This window comes from Mesoplodon mirus (genome assembly GCF_964341445.2).
Source record: "Mesoplodon mirus genome assembly, chromosome: 16".
Taxonomy (NCBI): Eukaryota; Metazoa; Chordata; class Mammalia; order Artiodactyla; family Ziphiidae; genus Mesoplodon; species Mesoplodon mirus.
Genome location: NC_138992.1, coordinates 48,216,195 through 48,231,076, shown reverse-complemented (window position 1 = coordinate 48,231,076; position 14,882 = coordinate 48,216,195). Strand labels below are relative to the sequence as shown.

The 14,882-nt window shown below is 32.8% G+C and overlaps 1 protein-coding gene across 1 annotated transcript in view; it reads right to left on the bottom strand.

The window, feature by feature from the left end:
* MMP16 (matrix metallopeptidase 16) overlaps nucleotides 1–14,882 on the bottom strand; it is a 342,393-nt gene that overhangs the window by 170,719 nt on the left and 156,792 nt on the right. The window contains exon 3 of the mRNA XM_082601441.1: nucleotides 9,764–9,886. Within this exon, the coding sequence (XP_082457567.1) occupies nucleotides 9,764–9,886 (123 nt within the window). The remainder of the gene's footprint in view (nucleotides 1–9,763; nucleotides 9,887–14,882) is intronic.

Below are 14,882 nucleotides of genomic sequence, written 5' to 3'. Positions count from 1 at the left end.
CTAAGGATGCAGAGACACTAAAGAGGGTACACTGTCAAGAGTTTGGAAATCGGGTCAGAAAAATAATAATATCTGAAATGGAAAAAAATAAATATCAATATACATAGTTGTGTAAGTTTTATAGGTCTAAAATTGATTATACTTTAGTCCAGTTAGTATTTGTTGATTTTTCTATGGTATGAGGTAAGAACCTAATTTCATTGTTTTCCATAGAGATAATCACTTATCACAGAATAAGTTAATATATAAAATAGCCCATCCTTCCCCACTGATCTACAAGGACTTCTCTGTCATAAATCAATTTTTTAATACATGAATGGTGTATTTCTGTGATCACTTGTCAACACTGTTGCACTAGTTGTCTATCTCTGTGCTAACACCACATATTGCCTTAATGTGTATTGATTTAAAGAAAGTCTTCATATCTAGTAAGTGGGAACATTTTGATTAATATTGGACCTTCACTAATCCTCAGAGATTTTTGAGTCAGTTTGTTAAATTATACAAAAAATATTACTGGGAATTTTGTTAAAATTGCATTGAATTTGTAGAAGATCTGAACTTTAATTATATTGAGCCTTTCTATTAAGAGCAAATTATATCTCTACATTTATTATTGGTCTTTTTATGTCTTTCAATAAAAGTTCCTAATTTTCTTCTTAAAGGGCTTACACATCTTTTGTAGATTTATTCTTCACTCGTACTTTTGTGTCTATTTTAAATGTCATTTTTGTAAAGATTTTATTCTGTGTGTGTGCCTGTTTACTTTGTATATTGATCTTGTAAAAAGTTTCCAGTTTCCGCTCTGACATGTAAAGAGCTTGGAAGCTGTCACTCCCAACCTCACAATAAGGCAAAAAAGCTGAGCAAACAAAAACTAAACAACACTTCTTAGCTCCATCAGAGAATTGCAGTTACAGGGCAAACTTCCACTCCCAAAACTGGAGACACAGAAAAGTACGAAGAATCAGAAACAAAAGTCCCTGAATCATTCCTGTCTGATATAGTAGAAGGAAAGAAGTAAGAGGCTACAGTAATATTCTGGGTGTAAGATCCCCAAAAGTCAAGCCCACCTAAAACACTGAGATTTAATCACAGGATTATAGACTGCTTCCTCACCCCAATACTTTAAACCACACCAACAAAGCTCAGTATAATAACAGTGGTTTACAAATTAGAAAGCTGCAAGACACAAAGTCTATTTAAGAAAGAGCTTCTAGGATATTCAGAGACAACATGGGAGACAAAACTAGCCCACTAGAAGAAAATGAAGTTTCCAACACCTACAGCTACAAGAAAAAATAAACAGCCAAACTCCTAAGCAAATGAATATGAAACTTCACACTAAAGCTTATTACCTCAGTTTCATGACCCAATACATCATGTCTGGCTTTCAAAAAAAAATTAATAACATGCTAAAAGTCAAGAGAAAACACAGACTGAAGAGACAATAGAAGCATTAAAACCAGACTCTTTATGGCAGAGATTTTGAATTATCAGACCAGAAATTTGAATTAAATATGATCAATATCCTAAGGGCTTTAATGGAAAAAGTGGACAACAAGAAAAAAAAAACACGTGAATAATATAAGCAGAGAGATGGAAACTACAAGAAAGAATTAAAAGGAAATGCTAACAATAAAAATATATATATTAACAGAAATGTCTCTGATAGGTTCATCATGAGACTATATATAACCAAGGGAAGAATCAGTGAACTTGAAGATAACTCAGTTGAAACTTCCCAAATTGAAAAGCAAAGGGAAAAAAAAAAGAAAGAAAAGGCTGGAAAACAGAATAGAGCATCCAAGAACATTTAACTGTTACAGAACATAATGAGAATACTAGAAGGAGAAGAGAGATATGAACAGAGACATATTTCAAATAATGTCACACACCAAACCACAGATCCAGGACTTTCAGAGAAAATCTACATGCAGACATATTATATTCAAACTGCAGAAAACCAAAGACAAAGATAAAACCTTGAAAGAAGTCAGATGGGGGAAAAACACCTTATCTACAGAGGAATGAAGATACCAATTCAATTGGCTTCTCCTCAAAAACCATCTAAGCAAGAAGAATATGATCCAAGCAAGAAGAATATTCATATGCTAATAGAAAATGGTAATATATACAATGCTCAATATGACCAGAAAAGGTAGAAAAAGAGGAAATACAAAAACAAAAGCAAAACAAAATCCACAAAACAAAGAACAACAGCAATGGGCAGCAAAAGTTACAAATATAGTAGATATCGATTTAACTATATAAATAACTACTTGGAATGTGAATACCCTAAATATACCAATGAAAAGATAAAGACGATAAGAGTGGATTAAAAAAAAGAAGCCCCAATTATATGTTGTCTCCAAGAAACTCACCTTAACTATATAGATTTTGATGGTTAAAAATAGGAGGATAAAAAATATACCATGCTACACTAATCAAAAGAAAACCATAATAGCTATATTATTTTCAGACAAAGTCTTCCTCAGAGCAAAGTAAATTATCAGAGATAAAGAGGGGCATTACATAATGATAAAGGTGTCAATTTTTACAAGGTGTAAGAAACCTTAATATATATATTTTTAACAACAGAGAAACAAAAGAAATGAAGCAAAAACTGATAGAACTTCAAGAAGAAAAAGGCAAGTGTACCATTTGTTGGAGACTTTAACACCACTCTATCAGTAATTGACAGACCCTGCTGATAGAAAACAGTAAGGATATAGTTGAACTGAACAGCATCATTAATCAACTGTATCTAATCAACACATATATAACACTTCATCCAAAACCAGCAGAATACTCATTACTCTCAATCTCACATGGAACATTCATCAAGAATCCTAGGGAAAATCTCAAAATGCTTGGAGATACAGCAGCATAATTATCAATAACATGTGAGTCAAAGGACGAAAATCTGAAGGAAACTTTAATATTACTTGAATTAAATTAAAATGACAATACAACTTATCAAAATTTGTGGGATTCAGCAAAAACACGGTTTAAAATATAATATATAGCATTAAATGCATATTAGGAGGCAAAGAAAGACAAAAGTAATTAATCTAAACTTCTATCTTAGGAAATTAGGAAAAAAAAAGCAAACAGAAGAAAAATAAAGTTGGAACAGAAATCAATGAAACTGAAAACAGGAAAACAATACAGAAAAAAAAATTAAAGCCATATCTCTGAAAAGATTAATATAATTAATAAACATCTAGCCAGACTAAATAAGAAAAAAAGAAGACACAAATTACTATCAGTTATGAAAGAAGGCACATCACTACTGATACCATGAATATTAAAAGGATAATAAAAGAATACTATGAACAAGTGTATGTCCATAAATGTGATAACTTAGATGATGTCATGGGCTGAATTGTGTACCTCCAAATTCATATATTAAAGCCCTAACTCTCAGTGTAACTATATTCAGAGATAGGGACTTTAAGGAGGTACTTGATACTAAATAAAGTCACAAGGTTGGACCCTAATTCAGTATGTCTGGTGTCCTTATAAGAAGAGAAGAAGACACCAGAAATCTCTTTCTCTCCACCCACACAGAGGAAAGGCCAGATAAGGACACAGTGAGAAGGTGGCCATCTAAAAGCCAGGAAAAGAGGTCTTACCAGAAAAGGACACTGACAGCACCTCAATCTTAGACTTCTAAGCTCCAAAACTGTGAGAAATTAAATTCCTGATGTCTAAGCCACCAAGGTTTTTGTTAAGGCAGCCTATAAAGGCTATTACTGATTTAACTGAACAACTCCTTTAAAAGACACAATCTATAAAAACTTCTACAAAGAGAAATAGGTAATCTGAACAGTCCTATATCAATTAAATAAATTGAATCAGAAATTAATAACCTTCCATAAAAAAAAAGAACTAGGTCTAAATGGTTACACTGGTGAAGTCTACTAAACATTTCAGGAAGAAATCATACCAATTCTCTATAACTTCTTCCAGAAAATAGAATTCTTAACCCATTGTATGAAACTAGCATTACCCTACTACCAAAAGCAGATAAAGACATTACAAGAAAGGAAAACTGCTTATCAATATTACTCATGAACATAGATGTAGAAATCCTAAACAAAAATTAGCAAATCAAACTCTACAATGTAAATAAAGAATTATTCACCATGACAAAGTGGGATTTAGCCCAGGCATGAGAGTCTCATTCCGCATTTGAAAATTAATTAAGGTAATCAATCACATTAAAAAGCTAAAGAAGAAAAATTATACAATCATAGCATAGTTACAGAAAAAATATTTGATAAAAGACAACTCCCACTCATACTAAAAATATTCAGCAAACTAGGAATGGGAGAACTTCCTCAACTTGATTAAACATCTAACAAAAGCCTGTAGCTTATATTATACTTCATGGTGAGGAATTACATGCTTTTCCCTTAAAGACTGGGAGAAAGGCAATGATGTCTGCTCCCAGCACTCCTATTCAACATTGAAAGCAGTAGCTAATGCAATAAAATAAGCAAAGGAAATAAAAGCAATACAGATTGGGAATTAAATAAAAACAACAACTATCCTTGTTTTCAGATGACATGACTTTCTATGTAGAAAACATAAATGAACTGACCAAAAAAAAAAAAAAATCCTGAACTAATAAGTGATTTATAGCAAAATTCTAGGCTACAAGGTTAATATACAAAAGTCAATTGCTATCTTATATACCAGTAATAAACATTTAGAATTTGAAATTTAAAACACAACAAACTTATAGTACAAAACAATGTTTAAAGAAATCCTTAGAAATAAATCTATCCAAAATATGTGAGTATGGTTTGAATATTTGTCCCCATAAAATTCATATGTTAAAATCCTAACCCACAAAGATGATAATATTAGGAGATGGGACCTTTGGGAAGTCCTTAGGTCATGAAGATGGAACCTTCATGAATGGAATTAGTGTCCCACAAATATCTCTAGCCCTGCTGCTATGTATGTGAGGATCCAAGAAGTTTGTGACCTAGAAGAGGGCACCAACTATGCTGGCATCTTGAACTCAGACTCCCAGCCTCCAGAACTGTAAGAAATAAATTTCTGCTGTTTATAAGCCACTCGTGGTATTTTGTTATAGAAGTCTAAATGGACTAAGATATATAAAAAAGATTTATAAGATTAAAATTATAAAATTCTAAGGAAAGAAATCAAAAACCTAAACAAATAGGAAAATATTCATGTTCATTAATGGTAACAATCAATATTAAGATGTCAGTTCTCCCCAGAATCATCTGTATATTCAAGGTGATCACAATAAAAGTCCTGCTAAATTATTTCATGGGTGCCAGCATACCCTGTTTTATTGTGCTTTGCTTTATTGTGCCTCACAGATATGTGTTATTTATAAATTGAAGTTTTGTCACAATCCTATGTTGAGGAAGTCTATTGGCACCATTTTTCAAAAAGCATTTGCTCACTGTGTCTCTGTGTCACATTTTGGTAATTTTCACTATATTTCAAACTTTTAAATTATATTTGTTATGGTGATCTGTGATCAGTGATCTTTGATGTTACTACTGTAATTGTTTTGGGGTAACATGAACCACTCCCACATAAAACAGCAAACTTACAAAATGTTGTCTGTGTTCTGACTGCTCCACTGACCTGACATTCCACTATTGCTCTCTCTCTCACTGGGCCTCTCTATTTCCTGAGGCCCAACAATATTGAAATTAGACCAATTAATTACCTAACAACGACTCTAAGTATTCAAGTGAGGGGAAAATCACACATCTCTCACTTTAAGTAAAAGCAATAAATGATTAAGTTTAGAAGGCATGTCAAAAATTGAGACAGGACAAAAGCTAGACACCTGTCCCAAATGGTTATCCAAGCTATGAAAGAAAATGAAAAGTTCTTGAGGGAAATTAAAAGTGCTACTCCAGTGAACACACAAATAATAAGAACGCAAAACAGCTTTATTGCTTATATGGAGAAAGTTTTAATGGTCTACATAGATCAAACCAGCCACAACCTTCCTTTAAGCCAAAGCCTAATTTAGAGAAAGGCCCTAACTCTCTTCAATTCTGTGAAGGCTGAGACAGGTGAGGAAGCTGAAGAAGAAAAGTTTGAAGCTAACAGAGGTAGGTATATGAGGTTTAAGGAAAGAAGGAAAGAAGCTATCTCCATAACATAAAAGCACATGGTGAAGCAACAAGTGCTGACACAGAAGCTGCAGCAAGTTATCCAGAAGATCTAGCCAAGATAATTAATAAAGATTGCTACATTAAATTTTCAATGTAGATGAAACAGCTGTATTATATTAGAAGAAGATGCTATCTAGGACATTCATAGCTAGAAAAGAGAACTTAATGCCTGACTTCAAAGCTTGAAAGGATAAGCTGATTCTCTTGTTAGTGGGTAATGCAGCTGGTGACTTTAAGTTGAAACCAATGTTCATTTGCTATTTCAAAAATCCTCGGCCCCTTAAAATTATGCTAAAACTATTCTGCCTGTGCTCTATAGGTAAAACAGCAAAGTGTGGATGATAATACATCTGTTTACAACATGGTTTACTGAATACTGTAAGCCCACTGTTGAGACCTAGTGCTCAGAAAAAAGATTTCTTTCAAAATATTACTGCTCATTAACAATGCACCTGGTCACCCAAGACCTGTGGTGGGGATATACAAGATTCATGTTGTTTTCATGCCTACTAACACAACTTCCATTCGGAAGCCCTTGGAACAAGGAGTGATTTCAACTTTCAAGCCTTATTATTTAAGAAATCCATTTTGTAAGGCTATAGCTGCCATAGATAGTGATTCCTCTGAAGGATTTGAGTAAAGTAAACTGAAAATCTTTTGGAAAGGATTCACCATTCTTTATGCCATTAAGAATATTTGTGATTCATGGAAAGAGATAAAATGTTAATATTCACAGGAGTTTGGAAGAAATTGATTCCAATCCTCATGGATGATTTTGAGTGGTTCAAGACTTCAGTGGAGGAAGTAACTGCAGATGTGGTGGAAATAACAAAATAATTAAAATGAAACATGAGCCTAAAGATGTGACTGAATTGCTGCAATCCCGTGATAAAACTTTAAATGATGAGAAGTTGGTTCTTACTGATGAGCAAAGAAAGTGATTTCTTGAAATAGAATCTACTCTTGGTGAAGATGCTATGACGATTGTTGACATAACAAATAAAACAGCATTCAGAATATGACATAAACTTGGTTGTTAAAACAGTGGCAGGGTTTGAGAGAGTTGACTCCAATTTTAAAAGTGCTACTGTGGGTAAATTCTACAAACAGTGCTGCACGTTAGAGAGAAATTATTCATACAAGGAAGAGTCAATCAATGTGGCAAACTTCATTGTTATCTTCTTTTAAGAACTTGCCTCAGCCACCTTGACTTTCACCAACTACCACCCTTAGCAATCAGCAGCTATCAGCAGCTGAATGTTAGCAATTTTTATCAATAAAGTACTTTTAACTAAGGCATGCTCATTGTGCTTTTGGGCATAATGCTATTGCACACTTAATAAACTGTAGTATAGTGTAAAAACTTTTATATGCACTGGGAAACCAAAAAATTCAAGACATCGCTTGATTGTTATATGAGCTTGATTGCTATATTCTCTTTATTTTGTTGATCTAGAACTGAACACAGAATATCTCTGAGGAACGCCTGTAATGGCAAACTGATTCTAAAGTTTATGTGGGAAGGCAAGAGACTCTGAAAACAAAACATAATACTGAAGAAGAAGAATAAAATCAGAAAACTGACACTATCTGATATCAAGACTTACTCTAAACCACAGTAATCAAGAAAGTGTGATATTGGTTTATGAATAGACACATAGATCAATGAAGCAGAATAAAGAGCACAGAAATTTACACACGCACATAGGCAACTATCTTTGACAAATGATCAAAGGTAGTGGAGAAAGGATGGTCTTCCCAACCAGTGGTGCTGGAACAACTGAACATCCACATGTAAAAAACTGAATGTAGATTTTACACCTTTCCCAAAAACAAACTCAAAATGGATCATTGACCTAAATGTAAATGCCAAACTATTAAAATTTTAGAAGTTAACATAGGAGAAATTCTAAGTGACCTTCTGTATGGCAATGGATTTTTTTTTTGATATAACACCAAAAGCACAATACAGAAAAGAAAATAATTGATAAATTCTAGCTTATTAAAATTAAGACTTCTGTTCTGCAAACTACACTGAAAAGAGAATGGAATGTCAAGCCACAGACTGAGACAACATATTTGAAAACATATCTGATAAAAGGCTTGTAATCCAAAATATACAAAGAACCTTTAAAATAGCAACTCAATTAAAAGTTGGTGCAAAGATCTAAACAGTCATCTCACAAAGGAAGATGTACAGATGGCAAATAAGCATACGAAAATATGCTCAGCTTCACATAGCATTAGGGAATTGCAAGTTAAAAAATTGAGAAACCACCTATTAGAATGGTTACATCCAGAACTCTGACAACACCAAATCCTGACAAAGTTGTAGAGGAACAGTAGCTTTCATTCATTGTTGGTGGTAATGCAAAATGTTTTAGCCACTTTGAAGATAATTTGGTAGTTTCTTAAAAAGCTAACCTTAGTCTTACCTTATGATCAGCAAAATTATACTTCCAGGTATTTAGCCAAATAAGTTAAAAATTAATGTCTACACAAAAACCAGCACACACATATTTATACTAGCTTTACTCAGAGTTGCCAAAAACTGGAAGCAACCAAGAAGTCTTCAATAGGTGAACAGGTAAGCAAACTGTGACACAGCCGTACAATAGAATATTGCTCAGTAATAAAAAGAAATGAGCTATCAAGTCATGAAAAGACATGGAGGAAATAAATGCATATTATTAAATGAAGGAAAGCAGTCTGAAATGGCTACAAACAGTGTTTCAAACCATATGACATTCTAGAAAAGGCAAAACTATAGAGACATTAAAACCATCAGTAGTGTCCTAAGGATAAGAGGGATGAATAGGTGCAACAAAGGATTTTCAGAACAGTGAAACTAATTCTGTATGATACTGTAATACTATATGATATTATTGATTTGTCAAAATCCATAAAACTACAACACAAAGAGCGAACTCTGGTGTAAACTATCGATTTTAGTCAGTAATAGAGCAATACTGGCTCAACAATTGTAACAAATATCTAATACTAAGTAAGATCTTAATAATGAGAGAAACTATGTGAGTGTGTATACTGGGAGGAGGGGGGCAGTGAGAACTACCCATAATATCTGCTCAAATTTTCTGTAAACCTAAAATTGCTCTAAAAATAAAATCTAAAGATAAAATCTAAAAATCCATTTACATTGTTGTTCAAAAGATAAAAAGTTAAATGGTTGCTCTGATACCAAAATTTAATTAATAATTCAAAGATATATTGTTTAAATTGCAATTATTTATTTACTTTATTATTTTATAATTTTTTAGATTATGAATACTTGATAAAGAATGTTGTGTGTTAGAATACTCATCTGAAAGTCTTTCAGAATATTAGCATTCATTCAAGAAGCTGGAAGATCTAGTTTACAAAAGTGTTTCAAGGAATGTCTGTCTACAGGGTCCCCAAATGGACAACTTATTCTCTTCTCAATTGCAATTTTTGTTTTTTTATGTTAACATTACATCACTATGTGTTACCATGTAGTCAATGTGAATTAGATCTCAAACAAAATGTCGAAATACATAGTTGTGAAAAATTGAAAAGAAACAGTAATTCATCATTAGCTATTATACCTGTAAGTGATGTGTTTGTGCTGCCACTTCTGTCCTGTTAACGCATACCGCTTTCGACGAATATTAAATTTGGAGCTACCTCTTGTCTGGTCAGGTACACCACATCGAGGCTTCTTCATCCAGCTGCAAAAAGCAATATTTTCCAGTTATTTACCAACAACTCTAATCATTAATTTCAAAAAGAAATCCATTGAGAAGTTATGGCAGTGGTAATAAAAATGGGAAAACATAAAGGAGAATTTTGTCAGTTTTCTTGCAATTTGAATCTAAGTATTGTAGAAAGCATATTTTTTTCTGGAATGATCAAGAATCACTAGTTTATAACTCATATCATTTAGATAACTTTTCTCTCTAATTCATTTTGAGCTAACTGTAAACTAAGATATTCTGATGCTTCTAACTAGAATCTGCTGTTAACAGATACATGACCTTGGGAAAGTCTCATTCAGAAAATGAGACTTTTTAAAATAAATTATCACTAAGGTCTCTTTCAGCTTTAGCATTCAACAATTTTTAAAATCTATTACATGGACTAAACTCCAGGAATCAAGGAGATATATGCTACTCTCTTCTAGCTTAAATAGAAGGAAATTGTCGTTTAGAATAACATTTGCCTTTCTCCACATTTTTCTTCTTTACACTGTAAGCATTACCCCAATTTTCAAATAACAGTCATTCTCTTTGAACATTTAATAGTAACTGAATTCACTGCTTAAGAAATTTTTTTCTGAATATAATGTTTAGTATGACACCAATAAATTTTAAATATTAACATTGGGAAAATAAAATGCTGGTTTTGATTTATTGATTTTTAATACTTATATAGATACAGTTGTCTAATTTATTTTCTAGAGAGTCTCATTTGACCATTTTCATGTTTTCTATGTAGTCTTGCTTCTTGTCTAAGGAGAAAGATTGACATGATTTTTATTAGTTTTTCTTTAGTGACTCAAAATGGCTTTATCATCCATTAGGCCATTTAATTTAACAGTTACAGAACTGAAGCAGAATCTTCGTGGCATTACATGCTTCAGAAAGTGGAAATGAGCAAAAGAATCAATTTTTGTTATATTTCATCAAATAATTTCTATACTCTTTAAATGGAAAATAATTGACTGCAGAGATGACTGTCTAAAGATGTCCATTTTGTGAAAATGACTGAAATAGTTTACATGTTACATGGATAAATCAGCTAACTAGATTTTATAAACATAAGAATAACATCATGCAACAATGAAAGCATGACTTTTACTTTTTAAGAAAGAAAACACTTTTCTGATAAGCATTATAAGTTTCTCCTTTTTTATTCTGCTACCAGTAAAAATGTAGAAATTGCAGTTAACAGACTTAACAAACTCCATCCTAGTTTATGATGCATTGTAGAGTTACTTCAGGAAATCACTCTTGCCCTTATTAAAGTCTCCAAACCAAATGAGATGTCTTATAAATGCTAATGCCTAGAAAGCTATCCAGACCTATGGAACTGAAGTCTCTGGAGCCAAGAATTGAGACCTTTTACTTTTAACAAAAACTCCCAGAGCACTCTGAATTAGCGGTCCCCGACCTTTTGTGGCACCAGGGACCGGTTTCACGGCAGACAATTTTTCCACGGCGGGAGGTATGGTTCAGGTGGTAATGCAAGTGATAGGGAGCAATGGGGAGCGGCAGATGAAGCTTCGCTCGATAGCCACCGCTCACCTCCTGCTGTGTGGCTCTGTTCCTAACAGTCTGTGGCCTGTGGGGTTGGGGACCCCTGCTCTAAATCACTAAATTTGAGATATATTTCACTAGAGTATAAAACACTCAAGGGCAGGGGATCTACATACTCCCTGTACCTGTACAACCCCTAGAATTTAAAAGAGGTTTAATAAATAGGTGGATAGGGATATTTTTTAATGAAAACATATTTTTATTATATTCTGTAAGATCTAGATACATATTCAACTAACAAATACTAAGTATTACTGGTTAATATTAATTAATTAATGATAATTTAAGTGGTTTTTATCAATGGGTATTTCATTAATCATACTCTCAACAAAAATTATTATATTTCTTAACCAAGTACTTATTCTGACATCTCCCTGAAAGTGCTGTGAGAATAAATAATTATTAAATATGAATAAATTTACTTAATGTGGATGTGATTACACTTACATTTAGCTAAAGAAAATATTGAAGTAAACACTCTAAGGAAAGAAATAATTTTGAAATGGATAGTGGGATAAAATTTGACAATTTGTATTTATCCTGATACATTATCAGATGAAATATGTTTTCAATGAGGATATATTATCTAAAATTACTTTAACAATACATAAAGTTAAAAGATGAAGACAGCCATTGAAACATTTAAATTTACTAATGTAAATTTCCATTTTAAGTTGTGCATATGTTGGACCTAGTAAAAGTTTTCTCAATGAAACATTGCATCTTCCAAAGGACAGGGGTTTTAGGGATGAGTATTAGATTCCTATGATGAAACATATCTCTGCTAAATTCCTTATGTATTTCTTCAGCTTTTGTCCATTTCATATAATTTTCTTATGTTCCAACTATTTGTTTATATATTTACTCATTATATCCTGATCCATTTATCTTACAATATTTTAAGCTTTTATAATACGCTAAGAGATACATGAAAAAAAAGTGTGTATGAAAAGATAAGGCAAGGGGCTCTTGCTGAGCTCCCAGTCTAAGGCAAGTCATTCATGATAAAAAACAAAACAAACAAAAAAAGAACAAAAAACCAATATAATTAGTTAAATGTTCTCACACCTCCATCTAGCTATCTTGTCATCATTTCTAATTTTACATGTAATTTAAAATTATGATTTTTCAGCCCCAATCTTGCACTAATTCTGCTGATACCTTATCTCAGCCCAAAGTCTTTCTAATGCCTAAGCCAGGTATCCAGGTAACATCTTCCACTTATCTCTCCACACATCCAATCAATCATGATGTAGTCTCTTCTGCCTCTAAAACTTCTCTGTATCTCTCACTCTCACCAGTGCCTTCTCACTCCTAAAGATAAATCTTTTCAAAACACTGAAATATTTACTACATGTTCTAAGTATGAAATGCTTTTATAGACAGAATCTTATTCAGGCATACTTAGCAAGGATGCCCCCCATCTCCCTGTTTCCCAAGATCCACACAAGTTCCTACAGAAACAAACCTCTTTCTGCCTTTGTATACAGTGAACTCTGTCTGGAATACTTTTGCCTCCTTATTTACAATGACAATCCTAATCCTCCCCATTTTTCAAATCCCACAGGTACAGTTTACCATCTCAACACAGCATGTATTATAGTGTATATTACAATGTGTACATCTCTGTCTCTGTCTTCTACTAACCTGCGAGTCAAGCCAGAGAGTCCTGTATGGGACTGGTGCCCAGGGAAGCTTCCAGTGAAGAACATGAAGCAAATAAACTATCTTCATGTATTTTTTTTTGCACATACCAATCTCCCCCACTATTCTATATGTTTCTGGAGGACTTTGTAACTCTTACAGCTCTGTGCCTTGAACAAATGCTTACTATGCAGAGAGATGTCGTGTGAAACTTTATATAAAATTAAATCATAATGTAGATGACTTAAGTGTAAGAAATAAACATAAGAATAGGCATAATGTAATATAAACTAGTAATTTAATTCAGAGAACACTTAATGAGGGTTGGTCAAGATAACTCTATGTTAACTTCACCAATATATGTACCCAAATATTCTGGCACAGAGATATTATCAGGCATTAATTATCAAAATATGTAAAATCCCAAAAATATGATCAGAGCGCATCGTGACACTGAATATGACACACAGTATCTGAGCTAAATCTGTCCTTGGGATTTTTATGTGATTCCAAAGTTTGTTCTTTAATTTTATAAGCATTTGTTTCTTTTTCTTACAATTTTTAAAGTTCTCAGTGATATCAAGAATGGTCAGTGTTTACTAGAACTCATCAATGAATTAAATGCTGTCTAATACTAAATGTAAAATTAGCATGTTAATTTTGTTATTCAGGTAGAGTCTAGCAGTTCATTTCTAGTTATCATGCATCAAAATGTTAGTTCTATTCATATATCAATTTGATAAATCCCGTATTTACCTATACAAAAGAGTGCAGAAGTAAAGAGTGCAATTTTACTTTTGCATGCAAAATTAAAATTGATTGTCTCACCCAAGGTAATAACTACATCATATGAAAAGGAAAGGTGTTGAAGTGTATGTGTGTGTGTGTGTGTGTGTGTGTGTGTGTGTGATATTTCCAAGTCGTACGTTTTTTTGTGAAAGTATCATTGCTAAAACACTTATTTTTTTCAGTATGTCAACATACACTCATATACCTGTGCTTCTTTACTGACTCATTTGCTAAGAATTTTAAGTTGACATTCCAAAGCAAATAAAGACATGGGGAATGAGCACTGGGCTGGGGGGGTGGGACAGTGAGCTACAAGAGAGACATTTTGTAATTTCAAGTTGTAAGTCATGGCACCACCCCAATTTTCATAAATATAATACTGATATTCATTATTGGTTTAACTGTTTAGAATATAGAGCATTTTTAAACTAGTTTGGTGGATCATTAATGTCTGTGTTTAAATTAACTCAATTTAAAAATGAAAAATATCTAAAAATCAGTTATCTTGTGAGAAGTTACATTATAAAAGTTGGAAGCAGGGATCCAAGAGCCAGACTGCCAGTGTTCCCATCCAGCTTCCCTGACTCACAAGCCCTGTGCTATTATTCAGTCTACTGTTTCTTTCTATTCCTTAGTTTCCTCTTCTATAAAATGAAATTATGTACTATTATTGAGTTAATGTGAGGATTAAATTAGTTAAATCATGTGAAATACTTAGAACAGGTCCTGGCAGATAGTAACTGCTATTATTATTAACTTATAAGTATAATACTTAATATTATTTTTAAAATATCAGGAAATAGTTATACTAGTAGTAGTAGGAGCAGCATCAGCAGCATACAGATATCTATGTTTCTACATTTTCCAGTTCACTTTGACTTGTATGTTGACATAAAGCACTTTGTTATTCAAGACAGGGATATTCCTAGTATTTTGATAACAAATATGCCAACAGACACATTATCTTCTGTTTTAT